The 23,013-nt window shown below is 36.7% G+C and overlaps 1 protein-coding gene, 1 long non-coding RNA gene and 1 pseudogene across 3 annotated transcripts; 1 reads left to right on the top strand and 2 right to left on the bottom strand.

Moving 5' to 3' along the window:
* Positions 1 to 372: 372 nt before the first annotated feature.
* Positions 373 to 2,713, bottom strand: LOC120336232 (uncharacterized). The gene is made up of 3 exons (XR_005568767.2): positions 2,602 to 2,713; positions 2,251 to 2,428; positions 373 to 483 (listed from the first exon to the last, which is right to left on the bottom strand). It is a non-coding gene; the product is annotated as an uncharacterized LOC120336232 (long non-coding RNA).
* A 10,046-nt stretch (positions 2,714 to 12,759) lies between these two features.
* On the bottom strand, positions 12,760 to 13,913 carry LOC120336153 (very-long-chain 3-oxoacyl-CoA reductase pseudogene; annotated as a pseudogene).
* Positions 13,914 to 18,098: 4,185 nt separating this feature from the next.
* On the top strand, positions 18,099 to 22,164 carry LOC120336135 (contactin-associated protein-like 5). Of its 2 annotated transcripts, XM_039403740.2 has the most exons (7): positions 18,099 to 18,378; positions 19,114 to 19,189; positions 19,912 to 20,031; positions 20,120 to 20,242; positions 20,629 to 20,783; positions 21,201 to 21,342; positions 21,449 to 22,164. In XM_039403740.2, the coding sequence occupies exons 1-7, from the start codon at positions 18,109 to 18,111 to the stop codon at positions 21,625 to 21,627; spliced, it is 1,065 nt and encodes a 354-aa protein (XP_039259674.2). In that variant the 5' UTR covers positions 18,099 to 18,108; the 3' UTR covers positions 21,628 to 22,164. The 2 variants fall into 2 exon arrangements, with proteins under 2 accessions (XP_039259674.2, XP_077965822.1); XM_078109696.1 differs by lacking the exon at positions 20,120 to 20,242.
* Positions 22,165 to 23,013: the final 849 nt, after the last annotated feature.

Here is a 23,013-nt window from a genome sequence, read left to right as displayed (position 1 = left end):
TTGTGAAAGGCATTAATATTGGCGCGAAATACAGTTTCTACTTCGCGCAAAAATACGATTGCTTTTTCGGATGGGTGGCATAAATATTGGGTGAAACTATCAATTTTCAAGTTTTTATCAGGTGTGTAAGACCAAAAAAGTGTTAGTAACGACTGTGGGCATTCATCGGGATTGATCCTTTCCATAGAAACAAACGCATCTTTGCAGATTCCACAGTCTTGTTTTTTCACTTCTTTGAGCACAGCCCAACCTGTTAAATAATACAAAGCATCCGCTTCACATGTGTCAAAAAAGAGCTGCTGCTTTTTTAGAGTCGAATTGCTGGTTTTCTAAATTTGTTTTTATGAATTCGAGCAAATGGGGTGTATCATCGTTCTCGTAGTTTGTTGAGGTCGGGGTGCTCATAAATTGTGAGACGGAAATAGGTTTGACAGCCACACGAAATTGCGTTGGTTTCGGGTGTTGAACTCCCTTGCCACGAACCTGAAACACAATTAAATATACTACAACGTCTTTTGCCATAAATTAACATTTGAAATACGATTTAAATTTCATCATTACTTATGTAACACCTTTGCTATGTATCCTGGCAAATACAGGTGTCGCATAAGGGGGTGACTGAAATATCTGGCTGTTCTTTGATTTTTGGAAAACTATTCGAAAACGCGCAACTCTCAGTGTGTCCTCCAATGCCACAAATATCAAAAGAATGATGTTGTTCAATGAAATTTGATATATTGAAATAAATCCAGTAAAACAGTTCACAATGTTGAAAGAGGTGTAGATGTGTGGTATTGCGTAATGACAGAATGATGCGTAATGATCCAAATGTTGCGATGCGTAATGCGGTTTTCTGAATTCAAATAAAGATATTCAAATACAGATCATGTAAAACAATAATGCATTGAAGCACTTGCAATCTTAAACTAACAAGTAATGTTGATCACAAATTAATATCAGACCAATACAGCACTATGAGGAAAATATTAACAGAACCAGAAATGTAGAACAACAAATTGCAATCTTACTGAAACGTTTTGAGCCAGGCAATAACAAATTAAACTTCAGAATATACAGAAACAACGGGTCTTACTACTTACTGAATACAGCGCGAAACACCGCAAAGAGCGCAAAACAGCGCGAAACAGCGCAAAAGAGCGCGAAACAGCGCAAAATAGCGCGTAACAGCGCAAAACAGAGAAAAACAGCGCGAAACAGAAGGAAACCAGCGCAAAACAGAGGGAAACAGCGCAAAACAGGAGACGCAGTCATTACCACCTCCTGCCACGAAAGAACCACGGCGCCTCTCGCCATGGTTTCATGGCGCTATTTCCGGTATATTTACAAGGTTATGTACCGGATTATAGGTCATCATGCGAAATTTTATCTACCTTTTTGGTGCTCCAGAAGTATGTGCAGCAATATGTCGCACAACCTGAATGCGCTACACACACACACACATACTATTTTCAGGTTGTGCGCCATCTTGGTGCACATACTTCTGGAGGTCCCTTTTTACCTAACCCTAACCCTAAAGCCAACCATATCCACATGGAAATTGTTCTAAATTATGGTACCCAAAATGTGTCACCAGCGGGGGCAGACCTGCCATTACAGCATTACTGGCTACATACGTTGGTTTGTGTTTTTAATTTGCTGCCGTGGTAATCGAACTCAAATCAAGGTGCCCCGAACTCATTGCAAAATTTTTTTCTGCTTCACACTGTTTCCCTCTGTTTTGCGCTCTTTCGCGCTGTTTTGCGCTGTTTCCCCACTATTTTGCGCTGTTTCCCTCTGTTTCGCGCTCTTTTGCGGTGTTTCGCGCTCTTTGCGGTGTTTCGCGCTGTATTCAGTAAGTAGTAAGACCGGAAACAACTTCTCCAATTTCAGTTCAGAAATCAATCAAATTATAGTCTATTTCTGTCTTAGTTAAAAGTCTACAATAAAAGTTACAGCAGTTAGATGTTCTACCAATATAAGCCATATAAGCCTGAGGAACGAGCAATTAATTATCTTACAACCGGACCTTAAACGTAACTAATGTACACATAAAAAGCAATCCTTGCGAATAAATACGCAACAACTACCGTCAAAACACGGCAGCGAGTCACATGAGAGCGAGGCAAGATTAGACTTGTCAGCGAGAGTCGATTGCAACATGTGTGGACATCTGGAATTTTCCATTTAGTTTCACTTTAGGGAAATCCCCATTGATAGTAGATAATGCCAATTTTCGAACTTACAACTTACGAAAATGTATTTTCCAAGGCATCTTGCGTTAGCCTTCCAGCCATGAGAAAAATAACTTCACCATTTATTACCAATTCTGGTGTAGGCGTAAAATTGTGGTTGTTGACAATTGCAATCCAGACTGCACAGGCTTCCATCCAGTCGCGACAAATTTCATATTTTTTACAACAAGCAATACCTGAAATAATGATTACAAAAATTCAAATCAACATCATTTTTATATTTGTCGCTTTGTTGTTTATTTCTAAAAACTCCAAATTGGCAGCATTTATTCTGATCGAACACCAACAAGAAAATACTGGCGTCCCAAATATAAAACAACCACCCTATTTCTAAATTAAAAAAATTCACCTCAGATAAGAGTTCCAACTTTTTTTCAGAATTGACGAATAGGGCATCTCCCATATGTCTGCAATTGGTTATATCAATAATTAAGGAACGTCGCTGTTTGACTCAAGTTGACTAATGATACCACTCGAAAGCTATCTTTAACCTCTACAAATGTGTCGATATCATATTAGGTTAAAGCAAGAACAAATCGAAGTTTTTGTTATTGAATTGGAAAGCTTTTTGAAAAAATTTCACGCTTTTCAATTTTGCCGATTTTTGTACGATAATCGCGAGATTTTATCTCCATGTCATAATTATTCTCCTGGATTGTTTCTCAAACAATATAAAACTTGTCCAAATATAATGTAAGGTTTGTGAGATATAAGGTTTCAAAGTTGCATAGCTCGCACGGGATAATAAGATAACTATCGCAACTTTCACAAAACCCCACGATACCAGTATTGTTCCACTAGGCAAATAGCAAAAGAAAAATGCTAAAATTACCCGAATATAATATAAAACAGTAACCAATCTCCAAACAAATTAACAAACAAAACCTGATCAGCAGACTGACTTTGTGTATATGTTTTCTGGTTGACAAAACAACTAAACTTTCACTCTCTCCCTCTAAAACAGACTGAGACTTCGCCGTTCCCGAGGTTCGTCGGACCCAAAACGGCGTCCAATATGCATCATTGCACGCGGTGTCTTCACTTGTATTATAGTCACTTTGGTTCACACGACCGCTGGTCGATTACGACATCCCCCACCATCAAGTCCATGCTTCTGAAAACAAATAGCTGGCTAACCAATCATGACATAGAATGGTAATCGTACGATGTTGCACCTTGATGAATTCATCATTTGAAAGGGCTGTGGAGGTAGATACATTTTTTACTGTAAATTATGGAATGTTACTTCCAGGTTATCTTATCCTTGCTTATAGATATCTTGATGTTAGCGACTCCAACTGACCCATGCATGCCACACTGAAAATTCTCTTGTGTACCGATAAAATTAAGCAGTTGGAGCCTTAAGACCTTGAAAACAGTCGAATATGAGCCACGTAATATGCATTTATAAGCAAAAATATCCCATCCTGAGCAGCACCGATCCACAACCTCCTGCCTATGGAATCAAAACATTAGACAAATTGGTGTACTGTGCGCATTCACAAATCTTTGCGAATCAAGTGTGCCTTTTGACTAAGGAAGATTTAGCATTGAAATGGTCAATCTCAATATAAACCTGGTATCTGCAGATGAAACCAATTGTTTTTTAAAAACACATTTTTGATGTTCTTTATTTTTCAAATATAATTTATATTTACTGTAAAGTGTGTGATGCATTTGGTACCATGAATACCATTTGCAAATTAGCTTGGGTTACACCCTTCTCGAATAAAAGTTTAGACTCTTAAGTCATATCTCATAATATTCTTTGAACAAAAGGTTGCGGCTAGCCGGCTACCCATCAGAATTTTCTTTCAGATCACAAAGTCACAATATTACGCCTCGCTAAGTTTCATTGGCAACTGTATTTGGTTGTAGTATCGGTGTCTAACTTCAGACTGAAACCTTCACTACCAGACCCACCAAAACAAATTTTTTTCTTTCTGGATAGGGTCGTATTGAAGTTGCTTTCGTTCAAGCACAATGGACACTTTATCTCCACCAATCCATAGTAATCACAAGTTACTTTGTCATTACGATAAGCATCAATAAATGGATACTGAGGATGGTATTATTAGGATTGCAGGTGCAATAACTAAATCATATGGCAATTGATGATTAATTTCTTACACAAGTCAAGTCTGCAAGTAGCCTAGGCCTACCAATAACGGTAGTTTGTCATCTGCTTTCCATTGAAATGAGGGAGCTTATGAATATTTAAAGAAATTGATAACGGCACATTATCACTTACCTTCAACGAAGTGCTGTCCGCAAACATGTAAACACAAGCGAGATGACTTCTGGGCTTGACACCAAGCAGTCCTGCCAATAGATGAAATCCACATTGCGCGACGTTCCGGATCTTTTGAAAACAGTGGAATATAACTGAAGATCCATTTCGTTGTCTATACTATACTATACGTACAGCCAACGGAACAATACGAAATAACCATTCTCAACAGCCAAACAAAACGGAAACGTATAATCCGACTTGCAACTGACAGGAGCCAAAAGGACGTTTTTGGTTCGTTGCCGTCCAGTAAACAAAGTCACGTGACCCGTGCAAGTCCTCTTTGATAAACCACGGGTCTACAGCGCCAACTAGTGGGAGAAAATAACTGTACTACAAGCTATCGGAAGTTACACGACACGGGATCGTATTCGAACCTACGAACCCAGGCAGAGTAATCAGAGGTGCGGTGGCAATGCTGGGCTCGATGAGCCACACGGCCGCGCCATTGCATAGTTAAGGCCACTGCAAAAGCATATTGTGGCGTAAGACCATGGACCTTTCCCCGAGCACAGACTTCCTTGTTTACTTCGTGACATTGGCTAATCAGCAAGATGCAAAAAGGGACGTAACAATGACCCATTTTCGCATCCGCTCAGACACTTTTCTCACTCAGACAGATTTTCAAGCGTGTTTGTTAACATTACCTCGTTTTCGAACTCTATTCGTTAGTTTTCAGTTGTGTTTCGGAAACTTAAATAAAAATCAGATAATTCAATGATCACTCTGTCTTCCTAGGAGTTTTAATTTAACTACAGTAATAAAAATTAGTGTAGAAATAGCTGTGATAAACTAGCCTTAAATTCTTTACCGGTACTTTTAAAATACAGATTGTTGTATGCGATGAATCATAATGATGGTTTGAAACACATACCTCATTTTACAGGCGCCAACTCGCCAAAGCACTCTTGAAATAGCCCCGAAAATTTTGCAAAAGTAAAGTATGAGAAAAATTTTCAGGGGGTCAAAGGTCCATCGAGGTGTATACCGTATAATATAACAAGAGTGCGCATTAGCGGCGCTAGACGTTTGCGATTTTGTTCCGAATTGAAGGTCGCGGCGGCCATCTTGGTACGCGCGGCTTTCTGCTTGCGGATGCAGTGAGTGGGTTGGATTTGCCAAGGTAAAGTATGAGAAGAATTTTCAGGGGGTCAAAGGTCCATTGAGGTGTATACTGTATATAACTAGAGTGCGAATTAGCGGCGCTAGACGTTTGCGATTTTGCGCCGAATTGAAGGTCGCGGTGGCCATCTTGGTACGCGCGACTTTCTGCTTGCGGGTGCAGTGAGTGGGTTGGATTTGCCGTGTCAACGGTGCGAAATGTAAGATAATTTGAGGAAATTCATCGTTCTGCACGTTGTAATGGATTTTCACGCTTTTTGGTGGTTTAGTCATCAGCAGGAGTACGGAAACTTGACTGTAATCACATATATCTTAATCTTCGTGCTAGCTGCTGTGTTTTTTTAATTGTTTTCGTATTCCATGAGTCCTATTGTCCATCTTGTTGTTATTATTTTGGCTGCACTACTTTGCGTATACATTTGCTCTAATTTTTTGAATACCTCTTCAAGTAGTGTTGTTGCATCTTGACATTCAGTTACATTGTTTAATAGGTATTCGCTCATGAATGATTTAGAAATATTTTTCTTTTATATCAAGTGTCGGATGTTCAATGATGTGATGATGGAAATATGAATGTTTCTTAGAATAAGGACAAAAATATTTCCTAAAACAATGACCTTCAAAACAAGAGGGCTGTGCTCAAATATATGGAAACGTCACAAGGTGTCGCTATTTTTTATTCTGACACATAAAAAACGAATCTCTTGAATTCCACAGAATTTTTTGAAATAAGTAAAAGTAATAGCCTCCGTTTTTTTTCTATATAAAGTGAAAAGTATTCATTTTCGTCACCACTTTACCTACATCTGACTGACATTTTTTGCAATGCATCGCATTTTTGATGCCTTGCTTTCTTTCGACAAGGAAGTTGTTGCATCATCCTGGTCATTTGCAGGACAGACTGTGTCTTCATTTTCACAATTATTTGTTCATTTTTATCAAATTCTCCACGTCCTTCAGCAAATATTTCGATCAGTCATCAATGAACAGGGCGAGTTTGCGAGCTGTGAAGCAGGAGCGTCGTCGTCGTTAAGCAGGTTGTCAGAACCAAACCGACCGTGACGCCCGCCACATGGAGGTGCAACATCGCCTTTCCTTGTTTATTATACGGCGAGCGGAGTTGGACATCGAGTTGTAGTATATATTTACGGTCAAACGCATGACACGACATGTCAAACGCATGGCACGTGGGTTTAATGACAAAGATTCAGCAGTGAAGATAAAAAAAATAACAATTGTTAAAATTATTATATCTGAGCCATCAGTGAGTCGGACAATTTCTCTATAAGGTCATGTTTAGTAATGAAATATTTTTAGATTAAAGTCCTTTTGAAATAAAGTCTCATCATCGTCCAAGTTATCCGATGTTCAATATGTTAAGGCGGGATGGTTAAAACAGAATACTTGACTATTCAGAATACGTTATTAAAGAATATTTCTGAACGGGGAATTATAGCATATTTGAATTAATTTAACTAACTTTAGTTAACAGTTGGACATGTTTTGACTTGAAATTATTCTAATTTGACTGCTGAATTAATATTAGAAATAAACTTGAGTCATATGAATTAAACGAATTATTGTTCCGACTATACAATGACATACCGAGTCATGCCCTCGCCAAACCTGAATAGGCTGACCAATTAACATTGGTTCGTAGAGGGAAAGAAGAAGAATCTAAGACGCGGTAAAACAACGACTAGACATGCGTACAATGTAGCTTTGATTCTGTCCGGCTTTCAGCCTGTTTTGATCTGTTCCCATTGCATTCGCGAATATTCACGATATCAATATATTTCTTCGGAAACGATGTAAGCAGTGTCGCTGTAAGATCAGAAAATTCAACTCGGTTCTGCCTCTCTCTGGCTTTCGTATCCATATATGTGAGCGTCGCTGTCATCTTTATCTAAGTAACAACAAATCTAAGAATTATTATATTTTTTATTTCTGAACATTCTTGTCATAGAACCGTACTTTACAAAAAATGAAAGGATAATTTTATCTATCAATAGTGTTTTGTCTATCAGTATTATCACGCCCTTTCATCCATCGCTACTATAAACGGGTATAATGAGTATGAGTTTGTTAAAGTGTTCTTAAATTCAACTTAGCATCCAATCTACTTGGGTGGTTAGCATACATGCCTTACTTCTAACTAAAATTTCGAATTTCACGCAATTCAACATTTTATTTATGACGCCGTGTCACCTTCATCATATTTTTAAATAAATATTCATTTATCATTTTATGAAGATTTAGTGAGGAATAAGGCATGATTTTAAGCTGTGATAAGATATAGACAACATGGAACTTTATTTTTCCAGCTATAGCGAAACCTGATTTTGAATGTCATTTCCACACTTTTAATTATTGCCGGCAATCTTTGTTGAAGTACAACGTAATTGATCAGTCAAGCAGTCACTTTGACAATATTCAGGAGAAAAGAAAGATTTAAAGAGAAATTAAAGAGAGAAGATTTGAACAAATAGTTTTTTTTTTCATAGTAAGGGAAAGTGGGGAAGGTTTGGACCCTTCTTTCTTTTGCATCTTTTGAGCCCTATATGCATATTCATTTGACATTAAGAAGGGAGTACATGTAGTTTTTATTCAGCGACTAAGAAAAGGCGTTAAAATTAACAAAAAAATGTGGGACTTCAAATTTGGAGATTATTTTTTAAATCAAATTTCAACCAAAAAATTCCAGATTTCTTTCTTAATTTTTCCAATTCCTAAAATAAATTTTCCGCATTGACAACCAAAAATCACATTGGCGACATGCGTATCTAAAGATTCTGCCATTGTAAACTCGTTGAATATTTTTATACTTAAATCTAGAATTTATTATTTTACTTTTGGATTATGTCTAATTTCGTTCAATTGAAAATAAGTTCTGAAACTTCCAAAACGAAAGTGTATTTTCTTTCAGCCACTGAACTATTCACTGCATTTTTTCCATATTGGACCAAAAGATAACCTAATAGTACACAAAAGACAACGCATCTCTAGACCTCTAAGCACATATAAGACACTGTCGAATTGTGCCCAATGTAGCAAGTCTCATTGAACCCTGGTCGGTTTCTCTCTATAAGCATCAAACTTTTCAGACTGCTCCATGCCAAGATTAAGAAAGCACATTCACTCGCCGGCAGTATGTTCCCCAGCTTTTCTCTTTAGGGGGGGTGTTTCAAAACTTAGGGGGTGGTGAATAATTTGCTATTAGAGATAAAACTAGGCTATTTGTATTCTTAAAAAAATGGTATGTATTTAAGAAACGATGTACATGGGGGGGGCCCCCCAAGTTGATTGACGGCGAGCCAAAATCCACAGCAGAATGAAATTGTAGGGCCAGAAAAGGGGAGTGTGGAAAAGTACGGGACGACACGGCTGGGTGCTTAAGCGCCCTGAGAAAATTTTGAGAAATAGGCACCAAAATAGGCTCTAAGCTTGATTTTAGATACACCTAGCATCGCAGTTTGTTATGTAATAAAATCAATTATTATAATATTTAGCTGATAGAATTCCCGGGGAATAGATAACAAGCACGGCTTCAACCGTAAATATATACTACTACGTTTCAACAAGTAATTTGCAACTGATAGTGACTAATGAAGTTACTTGCTCATCTGGCATTGTATGAATGGCTACTTATGTCTTGTTTTGTTACATAATGAGTATGAGTTTGTTAAAGTGTTCTTAAATTCAACTTAGCATCCAATCTACTTGGGTGGTTAGCATACATGCCTTACTTCTAACTAAAATTTCGAATTTCACGCAATTCAACATTTTATTTATGACGCCGTGTCACCTTCATCATATTTTTAAATAAATATTCATTTATCATTTTATGAAGATTTAGTGAGGAATAAGGCATGATTTTAAGCTGTGATAAGATATAGACAACATGGAACTTTATTTTTCCAGCTATAGCGAAACCTGATTTTGAATGTCATTTCCACACTTTTAATTATTGCCGGCAATCTTTGTTGAAGTACAACGTAATTGATCAGTCATGCAGTCACTTTGACAATATTCAGGAGAAAAGAAAGATTTAAAGAGAAATTAAAGAGAGAAGATTTGAACAAATAGTTTTTTTTTTCATAGTAAGGGAAAGTGGGGAAGGTTTGGACCCTTCTTTCTTTTGCATCTTTTGAGCCCTATATGCATATTCATTTGACATTAAGAAGGGAGTACATGTAGTTTTTATTCAGCGACTAAGAAAAGGCGTTAAAATTAACAAAAAAATGTGGGACTTCAAATTTGGAGATTATTTTTTAAATCAAATTTCAACCAAAAAATTCCAGATCTCTTTCTTAATTTTTCCAATTCCTAAAATAAATTTTCCGCATTGACAACCAAAAATCACATTGGCGACATGCGTATCTAAAGATTCTGCCATTGTAAACTCGTTGAATATTTTTATACTTAAATCTAGAATTTATTATTTTACTTTTGGATTATGTCTAATTTCGTTCAATTGAAAATAAGTTCTGAAACTTCCAAAACGAAAGTGTATTTTCTTTCAGCCACTGAACTATTCACTGCATTTTTTCCATATTGGACCAAAAGATAACCTAATAGTACACAAAAGACAACGCATCTCTAGACCTCTAAGCACATATAAGACACTGTCGAATTGTGCCCAATGTAGCAAGTCTCATTGAACCCTGGTCGGTTTCTCTCTATAAGCATCAAACTTTTCAGACTGCTCCATGCCAAGATTAAGAAAGCACATTCACTCGCCGGCAGTATGTTCCCCAGCTTTTCTCTTTAGGGGGGGTGTTTCAAAACTTAGGGGGTGGTGAATAATTTGCTATTAGAGATAAAACTAGGCTATTTGTATTCTTAAAAAAATGGTATGTATTTAAGAAACGATGTACATGGGGGGGCCCCCCAAGTTGATTGACGGCGAGCCAAAATCCACAGCAGAATGAAATTGTAGGGCCAGAAAAGGGGAGTGTGGAAAAGTACGGGACGACACGGCTGGGTGCTTAAGCGCCCTGAGAAAATTTTGAGAAATAGGCACCAAAATAGGCTCTAAGCTTGATTTTAGATACACCTAGCATCGCAGTTTGTTATGTAATAAAATCAATAATTATAATATTTAGCTGATAGAATTCCCGGGGAATAGATAACAAGCACGGCTTCAACCGTAAATATATACTACTACGTTTCAACAAGTAATTTGCAACTGATAGTGACTAATGAAGTTACTTGCTCATCTGGCATTGTATGAATGGCTACTTATGTCTTGTTTTGTTACACATTTCTAATTTTTTTGAACATGTTTTTTTGACTTTTGTATGAATTAAATTTTGAAATACGCTCGTCAACTGATCATAATGTCGCATAATGTTGTATTCCTTCAGAACTGAAATATTTTGTAAGACAAATCGCTGAAGTTTGATTCTTTTCAATAAAGAAATAAAAACGCTGTCATTCATCTAAAAAACGTCTGTTTTCAGTGCCTAGTTTTCGTTTTGTGACATCTTCAAGCTTTCTTTATATATGGCTGATATCTAAAATACTGCAGTGTGTAATCATAATACCCATACCTATACATAAGATACCGGAATAATTCAATTGTTACGAAATAAACGTGCTTAAACTGTGATAATGATGTAACAATAGACGGTATCTAAAACTCAAAAGGTACCACATGAAGGGTTAAACTATTTCACTCAAGTTCGGCGGGCCATTTTAAATCGTCACGCGGGCCGTAATTGGCCCGCAGACTGCGGTTTAGAACCCCTCAGTGTGGAATCGCACCTCAAAATTAGGGGGGGGGGGGGGGGGGTGTTTGAAATTTTAGGGGGGTGTTCACCCCCTATAGGGGGGGGGGGGGGTGTAGGGAAATCACTGCTCACCGGTGTTGTGAATATTTCACATAGGCCAAAGCTGAAAATACAAGACATTGTTTTGTTCTGTTGAAAAGGCAAAAGTTGAAAGAAGAAAAGATTGAGATGTCGAAATTTTAGTTTCAACATGCCAAAACGGATTCCATTTCATAGTTGAGTAGCTATGCACGGCCACTGCCAGTTTGTAGTAACGGCGTACCTCACCAAAATACGGCGTCAAACATCAAAACGCAATCCTGATTCCGAATAGACTACAGTATGAGAGCTGATTTCCCACTATGTCCCATGTATCACGTACCCTAATAGGTTGGACTATGAAAATCACTTTGCTGCTCCTCTAACCCGCTTTTTAGTGACAGTAGCTTGATTTTCCGCTTGCCATCGATTTTTTCATAATTTGACTGCGTGTGAGCTCGATATTTGTTTTCAAATTATAAGACTTGGAACTCGTGGAAGATTTATAAAATATTAAGCAAGCGGCCCCATCTTTTACTTGACTAACAATACAAATATTTTCAAATGTTTTAGGACTGCCGAATTTCATCGTCAAACGTCCTCTCTTGTGGGCCCAGACATAACAGAGCGAAACCTGTTTCTGTCACATCAAGCTTATAACACGCTTCTGGTTGCGTGATTTTGATGTAACATTGCGTCGCGATAGTACGCCACACAAGATGATTTCAATCTGAAATATACTCAGCCTAGGGTTCACTCTTAAATTTTATTGTAAACAGCTGTTTGAGATTTCGTGGCAAGATTTTTCGTGGGCCACATGCTTTGTACATCGCTGTTTTTAACAAAGGCAATATTTGAAGAAAAGAACCTGAAGTTACACTTGATTAAAGAGGCGACGTGGTGTGGGATTCCTACGCCACTTTCCTTTCTGCACGAGGTAATTTTCATTTGTAGGAATATTTATTAAAGATTTTGCTAACAAGTAGCAATATTTAGTTGGTCAACATGGACTAATATTCAGTTTAGCGGGACTAAGTGGCAGGATAGTCAACAGGTTATCCAGTCTGGATTCCTTTCATTTCGATACGCACACATTCTTAGCTAGACCTACGCGTTTCGCCGTTTGTTTGCAAATGAAGATAAAGCGTTTTATCTGCGATAGTGATTAATTGCACATGAATTAAACAGGATGTTGTGTTCACACAAGACGCATCTTATCTAATCACCAATGATGTAATAATCGATGTATAATCACCGACAATATATAATTAAAGAAGCATAGATGTTTGGAATCTACTCGAAATGTATATTTTGTGGTATAAATTTAACTGTCTCATACTTGACGAATTTCTTGGCCTAACCATATCTCTTGTTAAGTTCAATAGAAATTTCATAAGTATTAATGGATTTGTTTCAGACCACTTACTGAAGTCGGTTGTCGACGTTTTGTTTTGTCATTCTCCAAAAGCCTTGAACGTACGTCTCAAACTTCGTGCCAAATTCCCTTCCGGCAAACTCATATAAAACCAACGAACAATTGCATGTACCCAATAGCCTGACGTCACATCTGCCTTACCCAGAGTTTTCATCATATGTCGGGCAAACGTAGCAGCATTCGGCACCGCCAAATTTGCATTTTTTATGACTACTTTTGTTAAATTTGTGAATACAAATCCCGGTTGAATACTTTGAATCACGATTCCATGTTTGCGATACTCGTTTGCGAGTCCAATGCTTAGGGTATCGTCAAAACGTTTCGATGCCGCATAAGTTGAAACAATGGGATGAGGGTGAGACGCCGACATTGACGAGATGTTGACAACCAATCCTCGCTTGCGTGCCACCATACCAGGAAGGATAATTTCTGTCATTTTAGCCCTGGAGGACGCGTTGCAATGAATTTGATTGTTTGATGCTATGGAAAGAGTTTGATTAGGTCCATGTGATAGATGAAACTCCTTTACATCTCCCGCTGGCATTCCAACATTATTTACAAGTATTCCAACATCAAGATTTTGAACAGCTTGTGATATGGAGTCATATGGAGAAACACTGTTGATGGTGTCAAACCGAATGAAGTTGAACTTCAAAAACTTAGTTTCAACATTATATAATTCCTCAATTTCTCTGGCCACATTTTTCAATTTTTCTTGATTTTTACTTATCAGAAAAATATTGATTCCCCGATGGGCAAGTTGATCTGCGATTGCTCTACCGATTCCATCAGTTGCGCCTGTAACAACTGCCCATCTGCCAAGTTTCTTAAAATTTATTGGCGAATCTGTAACATACGTTACCAGAAACGTGTATAGTCCATAGCAACTTTTAACAGTTAAGTACAGCAAAGAAAAGTATCCAAATGCATACAGGCACCAACTTTTGTTATTAACCATGGATTCATAATTTACATACATAACGATAATATATAATACTCAGCTATGCATGCCAAAACAAATGACAGTCGTCAATTGCAAATAAAATTTCATTTGTATAAATTGGGCCTGTTACATATCATATTTTTCAAGCTAAGAGGAAAGTTTATACGAGTATCAGGAAAACCACATGTGTTCATAGAAAGTAAAGTGATTTTCTCACATCTGTTTGACTTCCACTAGAGTTTGTTAAACCGCGGTGAATGCGCTAGGATGGTTTCAACAGTAACTGTACCATAACGCTATGAAAGTGTAATTGTGGGTTTGTTTCAGAACAAAACGTGTTGTGGATTCGGGCGTCCAACGTTAACGTTGTCCGCTCAATTTTAAACATGTACATTAACACGAGACATTTAGTTTCGACCAATAATACATATGCCTTTTAATGGAAAGAAGCGCCTAGAATGTATTGAACTATAATGCATGTACTACAATCGAATTGATTAATAATTGCTGCAGCTTAATTTGTCTTAAATCGATCAACGTTTGAAATCACTGCGGTTAGGAAGATATATAGTTAGTCAGTGATAGAATTTTTGTTAGTATGTGGTCATGCTGGTTAGCAATAGAAGACTCGTGTTATATTTTTATCCTGTAGTGGGCCTTACAGCAAATACCTTCAACAACAGCTGCCTTCTTATAAGCCCGTATAACCCCTTCATTGCGACGAGGCTTCAATTGATCGACGCCCCAAACATCCAACTAAACAGAGCATAAGAGAATAAGATAAAGATCTGCCCAAAATCCCAGGCGTTATTCGCGACTCTGGCAACTTTCTATAGCTAACATTCGACCGCTTACTATTTTTTGGAAAGGATAGCTGATATTAAACGATTGCATGCCTCGTTACCCTATTACTCCAACGACGCAGTTAGGAAACGCATTATTGATTAAACGCGATCTCAGCCTGCGAGGCTCACACACGCGACGTTGCAGTGACCTCGATTGCCCTCTTGAGAGAATTTGAGAAAAATCATGAGGGGCCATGATGCGAAATCTCACCTGCGGCAATGACGCACTCCAAGATATCACAGGATTGTAAACATTTTACAGAATGGCTAAACTAAAATGACATCACGTTCATAACAAGTTACGTTTAGGGATGGCCACATGGTCCTAATCGTCATTAAATTGCTTTCTCCATGGAAAAAATAACGTGTTTCCTCGAAAATAAGACAGTGTCTTATTTCAATTTCCCTTTGAAAAATAAAACTAGGGCTTATTAAGAGAGGATATTTTTTATTTTCATTTATCAAAAACAAAATTACAAAGAAGAGAATTACGAAATTTTCAACTCTACAAAATATGAAAACCGATATCTATTTACTTATAAATAACACTTTTTCATTTAAAAAAACGCTAAACATAGTTTATTAATCCCTTAAAACGAGTAGTAAATATTTATTGCTATTGATTAAGAAAAAAAAAGTTAGCGCTATCGACGACGTCTTATATTAAAATCAATTTTGAAATTCACGTCAGGTCATATTTTCAGGGAAACACGGTATTTGACAGCAGGTTCGATTTTTAGGTTAGCTGCACAAGACTTGTACTGTCAATCAACTACATTGTTCATGTGAATACTTGCTTTTGCTATTCTTTTTGGCCGAAAGGAAAAACACTTGAATGTAATGTGATTTGAAGCATGTTCTGCAGTTTTCATAGGAAGGTTTTTCTGTGCTCCCGAGTCCCGTAGTATGTAAACTAAGATGGCGACGCCCGAACGTAGTATGTGTACCAGACAATGGCGTGGCAATATACCGCCCTTGAATTTTTGCCCGAAATGCCGCCATCTCAACACCGTTGTAAAAGCTGATTAAAGAATTAAAGCAGTGTTTGTTAATTTTTATTGAAAGTTCCAAGTTCAATACGTCTTTCATTGAAGCAAATTCAGAAAGTATATCGTCAAAAGATAATGTTGATCTATTGGGAAAGACACTTAACAGAATTCGTCCAACTTCATCTACAACATGAAGATGGAGAAATCCCACCTCACGGCCCCTTCCTGTCTCCTCGCGAAAGTGAAATGAACTGGAAACTGATCTAAACTCAACTACCAAAGCTAAATTGAGAGAACACTGCAATAATAGCTTACATTCCAGTAAGACTTCAACAGCATGAATATCATTATGTTATTAAAGATACCACATAGTGAGTCACAATCTAAAAAAAGTTGCAAATTAGTTTAGAAGAGGCTTAACTTGTGTTATTTTTTGGCTTCACTTAGATCAGTGTTAACTTAGGTCGTTCAAGTCTGGGTATCATTATCAATCATTTTATTGTTGTGCTGATTATGCAGTCGAAAAAAACTTATACTTACCGGTATATCTTTGAGAATAAATAAATGTGACTGTTTTTGTTCGTTTAAAATGTACTGCCGCTTCGTTTTACACCTTTTTCCACATTTTGCCGCCCGCAGCAACGTGCCGCCCCTGGATTTATCCACAAGATCCAATGGGTTAGGGTCAGTTAGGCCATAATTTTGTTTCAATTTTCTTTATTTTAGTTCTATTACAAGTTCGGGGACTAGCCATGTGACTCCCGTAGTATTTCTAGGCCTACCTGAAATTATGGCCTAACCCCCAACCTGGTACCAGTAGCGTAGCTACCCAGTACCCATTGGATCTTATTCCGATGTCCGCCTTTTTGGTTCACTTAGCCTACGACGGGTGTACCTGTATGTTGATAGGTATTTGTCTGTTGGATGCACGCGATATCTCACGAAAGCAAGATTGAATCTGCTCCAAATTTTGCATGTGCATTCATCATATGTCGGACCAGAAGCCTATTGATAAGTCTTCGGTCTCTGACCGATATTCTCGTTTAATTAAGTGTTATGATTGAGGTTGCGAAAAAAAGTTTACAATATAAACTATGGTTTTATTAGCTGTTAAGTGTGTATTTATTTTTATTTTACTATTTATTACTTATCGATTTTAATCGGTAGGTATGTTGATAGGTATTTGTCTGTCTGTTTGTTTGTCTGTCTGTTAGATGCACGCGATATCTCACGAAAGCGAGATTGAATCTGCTCCAGATTTTGCATGTGCATTCATCATATGTCGTACCGGAAGCCTATTGATTTTGGATGAATTATGTCGTATAATTAGCGAGTTATTAATTAATTAGTGATGGGACACAAGGTGTCACTATGGAGTAAGAGCGCTGTTTGGGGATCCCTAACTTTCGATCGATAAGTCTTCGGTCTCTGACCAATATTCTCGTTTTTTCTTTGTAACTATTTTTTTTTCTTTGTAAAAAAAAATATATACGATACAATGCGTGAATTTCGATTTGAGTCTACAGTCTGCACAATCATGATGCTGCACTTAAACGAATGCGTGAGCATACGTCGTGTTGATGTTGACGACTCGTAGTAGTAATCAATCTTAAACTAACTTCAGTTACGGGTAGTTAAAGCACGATTATCAAGGACTGTCATATAAAGTTAGGAAATCATTGATAGGAGATTTACAAGTGACTGGTGATCCATCAGAATGACACAGGTTATTATTCTGACGCAAGGCTGTGAACGCTTCATATCTATACTCAACATCTCTAGACAGAATAGTACTTCCATTTTAACAAAAATCTTGGAGTATTAGCTCCGGGCATATGATTTGCTAATCGCAATAGTGAGTGACACGAGCACTATAGCAAGAAGCAATGCATAGAAGATGAGATGAGCGGACCGTTATACAGTTCAGTCAAATTATGTTGAATGGACAAGCTTAGTAGGCTATTATATAAAAATCCAATTTTGAACCAACCAACCACTGTTTGAATTTGACCAACGAGTTTTACAACAACCAGTGCAGCATTAGTCCATATATGACAGCATTACGCAAACTGCGTACAAGAATTAATTTTGACAGCTGAAGTATATATTTGGTGGTTGATACAGGCGATTGTGAGCTGTTTAAAGCTTTCTTGACAGCAGATACAATTTACTTCTTATATATATTTTTGGGTTACCGACTATTGAGTCAAATCCAACGTAACGGTTAATGATTCTGCTATTTCCTGAATTTATTGAGACTTGCCAGTGTTGGTGTTTGCTAGAATTACTAGTCAATCTGAGGAATTGTATAAAATGTGATACATTTATTGCCACATATTTTCTAGTTTACATTTTTATTTAAACAAAAATAAACAGATTTTTTTTTATTCAATACATATATATATATATACAATTTTAGAAAATGTCAAAAAAAGCATGGAGTCGGGATATGCGTACCTTCTTATTTTGTGTGGCTTTTGCAAATGCAGTTTTTCGCTCCAATAGCCAAGAACTGTCGTCTAACACAGTGACACTGACAAGTGAAAAGGGTGCCCATACAGTTGTTAATTTTCAATGTGGGGTTGGTCAACAGGCGGCAACTGAATCCGATGCAGAAAGACAGACCCAGGGTCGACCAGGAAAGAAAGGTCCGATTGGGCCTATGGGTCGAAAAGGGAAAAGAGGTTTTAAAGTAAGACCCTATGTTACAGAATCACCCTCGTACCATTTTTTGAACATTGTACCACATTGCATTTTGTATATCTAGTATGTATTCAGTTCATTTCAACTGGCGATGCAAATGTGATTTTTAATACAGTAGAACCTACGAAACAACAATCTACAAAGAAAGCCATTATTTTCGAAAAAGTAACACTCGGCTTATGCTTGGCGAAAGAACATATTTGTATCAAAGAATGATGTGTTACACATTATCGAATGTGATCAAATTGGAAGACCGACTCTCGGCAATAATATATTTAAATGAGATAGTATAGAATATCTAATATTCACATCTGATAATATATAGTAGCCTATAGCCTGCTGTAAGATTTTATATATACGTTTCTCTGCCTAATTTTTCTGGAGATGGAATACTTTTTCACATTGGACAACGTACTGTTCAAATGAAAATTTTATTAAACATTTTTTCTAAATAGGTCTGTGACATCATCAAATATTGCAATGTTATTATTGAATATTCTTGGTATTCACTGTTCTCAAGTGTTACTTTTGCCTCCAAGCTTATATGTATAAATTATTTGAATATATATATAATTAGGAATCAGTTACGGTAATTTCACAGCTTGCTTTTAATCAGATGTGCATGTAATACTCAGTACCTATAGCTTGTCGTTGTAATTTGGAACACTTATTAAGTTATTCATATATTATATTTCAAATGCAAAACATGATGTAATGCATTCAGGGAGAACAAGGTTTGAAAGGAGAACCGGAAAATGACGCAGATTTACAGCGAGTTCGACAGGAAATAGGATCAATGGGTTGGTATCTCACGAAAACAAGTCGTAATTTTCAAACTGTATATCTTATGTTTCTGTAAAATGTCTATCTGAGCCTATCAATAATTTTTGGGTATTTAAATGGATGTTACTTTTGAGTTGTTTGTTGAAGCTCTGCGTACACTTTTCCATGAGTTTTAACATTGGGAAAAAATGATATTGATACATAATAATATATCCGGACGCTTCGAAGTAAATCACGCAATCACTGCCAAGGATAAATCGTAAAAACATCGATAGTTTCATTGCGTATACATGATTGAACATAAGCGTTCTGGGCTCATTACCAGATATGATTCTGGTTTGGCATTTCTCGGAACTTTACTCAAAGTAAACATGAGATATTATTGTATTTTTGTCATAAGAGCGTTATTATGTTTCCTGCGATACAACGATTTGGAAATGTATCTGTTTTCCGGTTTGCAGCTCATGCTTGACTTAATAAAAAAGTTTGACCTGACTAAAAATTGGAGACTTGGGGGGTTACAGGAAAGTTTTATGATGAATACCAGACATCACATAAAATTTTTCACAGAATGCCATGATGTCATTGTCAGGTTACAGGGCATGCATTATATTCAATATATTTACTGCGCACGACATTAAGTTTCGATTCGTGATGGCAAATCGCATTTTTTAATTGATTGCATTACGTTCACGCGTTCATGCTAAAAAATTATAAAATGTTTATTTTTACTGTTTAGCTGTATCGAACTGTGGTGAACTCAAAAAATATGGAATTACAAAAACAGGTTACTATTTGATGAGGGATCCAGAAAGTTCAAATGCATTATATGCATACTGTAATTTTCAGCCAAAAAATGGTAAGATATGAAAATATACAGATGGAACTGTTTCATTCTTCCTCCATTTAAATTTATCGTCGCATGCACAGCACAATTTACTTTTTAGGCGTTTCCACGTGTGAGCAACTTAAGAACACATTTCATATTACTGAATCAGGATTTTACACTTTCTTGGCAACGAATTCAACCCAAACATTTCAAGTATTCTGCGATTTTTCCAACGTTAAAGGTATATTTCAATTTGCCAGCAAAACGACTATTCAAGGACTGTGTCAAAATTCAAAAGCGTTAGAAAAAATATTTTCAACTTTATTAAAATAAACTGATTTAATAAACCCGATATAAACTGTATAATCTATAATGTATTAAAATGTTGATACGTTTATTCCACTGACGATTTGTTAATGTGACGCGCATATTAAGGATTTTTTGAGAATTTACAATTGTTGCAAATACCTTCCATTAAAAACAGTATAAGGTTGAAACAACTGGAAGTTGGAAGCATCATTTAAATTGTAATTTTGTTATTTAGTTTCATATCAAATTTGTGGATTGTCTGAAAATGTTGTTGTTTGTGATTATATCATATATATATATGTATATCTTTTTCTCCAGCTGTAACAGAAATCTGGCATGATTCAATGAGAGAGCAAAATATAGAGAAATGCGAAGGAAAGGGCTGCTATTCTGTCACCCCTACGTACAGCATTTCCGCCGAACATATCATTCAAGTCATCGAAAATTCTGTTGAATGTCGGCAGTACATAAAGGTACTCATACACATGTCGATCGTTTTTGTAAAATCGACACAAATTCATATTATTATGTCACAGGTAAGTGTGACTTGAATGGATCAGTTCGAATGTGTTCGCGAATAAGAAAACGTTCTAGTTTTGGTTCGGTAGATAAGAACACATTGGATTTGTTGTATTGATGGGTGACACGGCTAAACCAGTTCATATTGCTTACAATTTTTATTTTTGACGTTTTATTAGTACATGAAAAGCAATCATATAAACATAAAAGTAGTGAAATGTTTGTCCCCAAACAAGCTTACCTACTAAACGTAAGATTCATTCTGCAATGAACAGTCGATGTATGTAAAGAAATAATTGTATATGAAACATGACTTGAAAACTCATTTTTGTTATTGTAAATATTCAATTGTATCATTATGCTGAATCTAGTTTCGATGCCACGGTAGTGTTATCACATTCGGTGCTCCAACCGATCCTTGGGCATGGTGGACATCACGAAATGGTGAAAAAATGCTTTACTGGGGAGGCTCTACCTCAAGAAAAGACGGATATTGTGCATGCGGAGAAACAGGTCAGTAATAATAATAGTATACTACAAAATACAATATTTCAGTTCCAGTTCATCTCATCTAATAAATTGTTACAGAATAGTTTGATTGCAAAGTTATTATATTCAGGCACGTGCGTCAACAACAGATATAAATGTAATTGTGATAACAACGGTAACGTGATGACCAGAGATGAAGGATACTTGACGGATATGGCAAAATTGCCCGTCAGTAAAATGTCTTTCGGCGATGCAGGAGATCCTTCTGAATACGGTTGGCACACATTGGGAAAGCTGGAATGCATGTAGTAACAATTATATATCTACTTTACCGGTTACTGTAAATTCATCACACACAAAGACGGCATAAACACTCGGGCTTGGGCATTACTGCGTAGGCTTGCGGTTATGATTTAACCCCAGGGTTCCATGGAATAAGGCCATCGTTTTCTTAACTACCGACCAATTCAATTTCCTCTATTTAGTCTATTGGAGCATCCTACACTCCTATCTTCGTCTATAAATAAAATATACTTTCGAAAATAAAATATATACTTTTAATAAAATTTCACTGAAATCACTCATACTCGCTTTAGCTGTGGCTGGTTTACCGCTGTTAATTTCGACATGTTCACCTGCCAAGTTTTTTGTCAAACTTATTTCACACCTGCGTTTGCTTTTGTTTATTTTCTATATTTCCTTCTACTTGTCCTTTTTTGTAACAATTTGTTTGCACAGAACACAATGTATTATAGCGTATAGAAGCATATCATGCATATATATAAACGATCCTGTGTAAATGGGCTACAGCGAAAAACACACAAATACAAGGCATTATGATCCAAAGTGTTCAGGTTGATTTTTGCTTTACAACTATTACAAAAGCTGTGATCAAAAAAACTAATTGAATAAATCAACTACCAACGCGTATGTCCGATATATTGATGAAAGAGAATTGGCAAGCATATTGAAATATGATCTTCAGAGTTACCTTATACGCTTATAGCTTGAATAGAAATTGGTGAAACATCGCGATTGGCTAATTTTGTTAATCTTTTGCGATTACAATGAGTTTTTATGAATATATCGTTGTTATGCAGAATTAAAAATGCGATATTGTTGGTTGGAGACGCTCTATTGTTGGGGAGTGAGTACTGAGTAGACATGATTTGACGCACTGTTTTGCATAATTTCATAATGCATCGTAAATGGGCAATTCAATTGCTGGATTGAATACGATAGGCGGTGCTAGTCCAAACACTGGTCAGCATTTAGCATTAGAAGATCCGTTTGGCCTCATTTTTTCACAAAATCAAACTACTCGGAGCCGCAACATCTACTCTCATGTCTATCAAAAATCACAGTTACCCGTAAAACACTTCAGTGCGTTCGTTTCATTATATATATATATCGATAGAAAGAGTAAACTACTTTGGCTGGGAAACGAAACTTGTCTGTTAGTGATCTGACATAAACATGCACAAAGTCTTTTAACGATTTATTTCACTCAGTCAATGTGATTTCCCCTGAACTTCTCTGCACAGTTTAGAGATAAGAGAAAAACACTCCCGTTTCAAAATAACAAACTAGTAATTATCCAGTTGGATTCAAGATTAGGAATGATTCGAAAATTTGAATTTCCAACGCCATCTGCATTCCTAACCCAAACCCCGACTGGATAATACCAAATCTTAA

This window comes from Styela clava, chromosome 2 (genome assembly GCF_964204865.1).
Source record: "Styela clava chromosome 2, kaStyClav1.hap1.2, whole genome shotgun sequence".
NCBI classification, from domain to species: Eukaryota; Metazoa; Chordata; class Ascidiacea; order Stolidobranchia; family Styelidae; genus Styela; species Styela clava.
This window is presented reverse-complemented; position numbering and strand designations above follow the sequence as displayed.

What these genes read in the sequence shown, in the direction of transcription:
- LOC120336135 (XM_039403740.2), top strand. Translation starts at nt 18,109, where the DNA reads ATGTCAAAAAAAGCATGGAGTCGGGATATGCGTACCTTCTTATTTTGT. An exon ending in AAGGGAAAAGAGGTTTTAAA is followed by an intron (nt 18,379 to 19,113) that starts GTAAGACCCTAT and finishes TAATGCATTCAG; the next exon opens with GGAGAACAAGGTTTGAAAGG. An exon ending in TTGTGCATGCGGAGAAACAG is followed by an intron (nt 21,343 to 21,448) that starts GTCAGTAATAAT and finishes TATTATATTCAG; the next exon opens with GCACGTGCGTCAACAACAGA.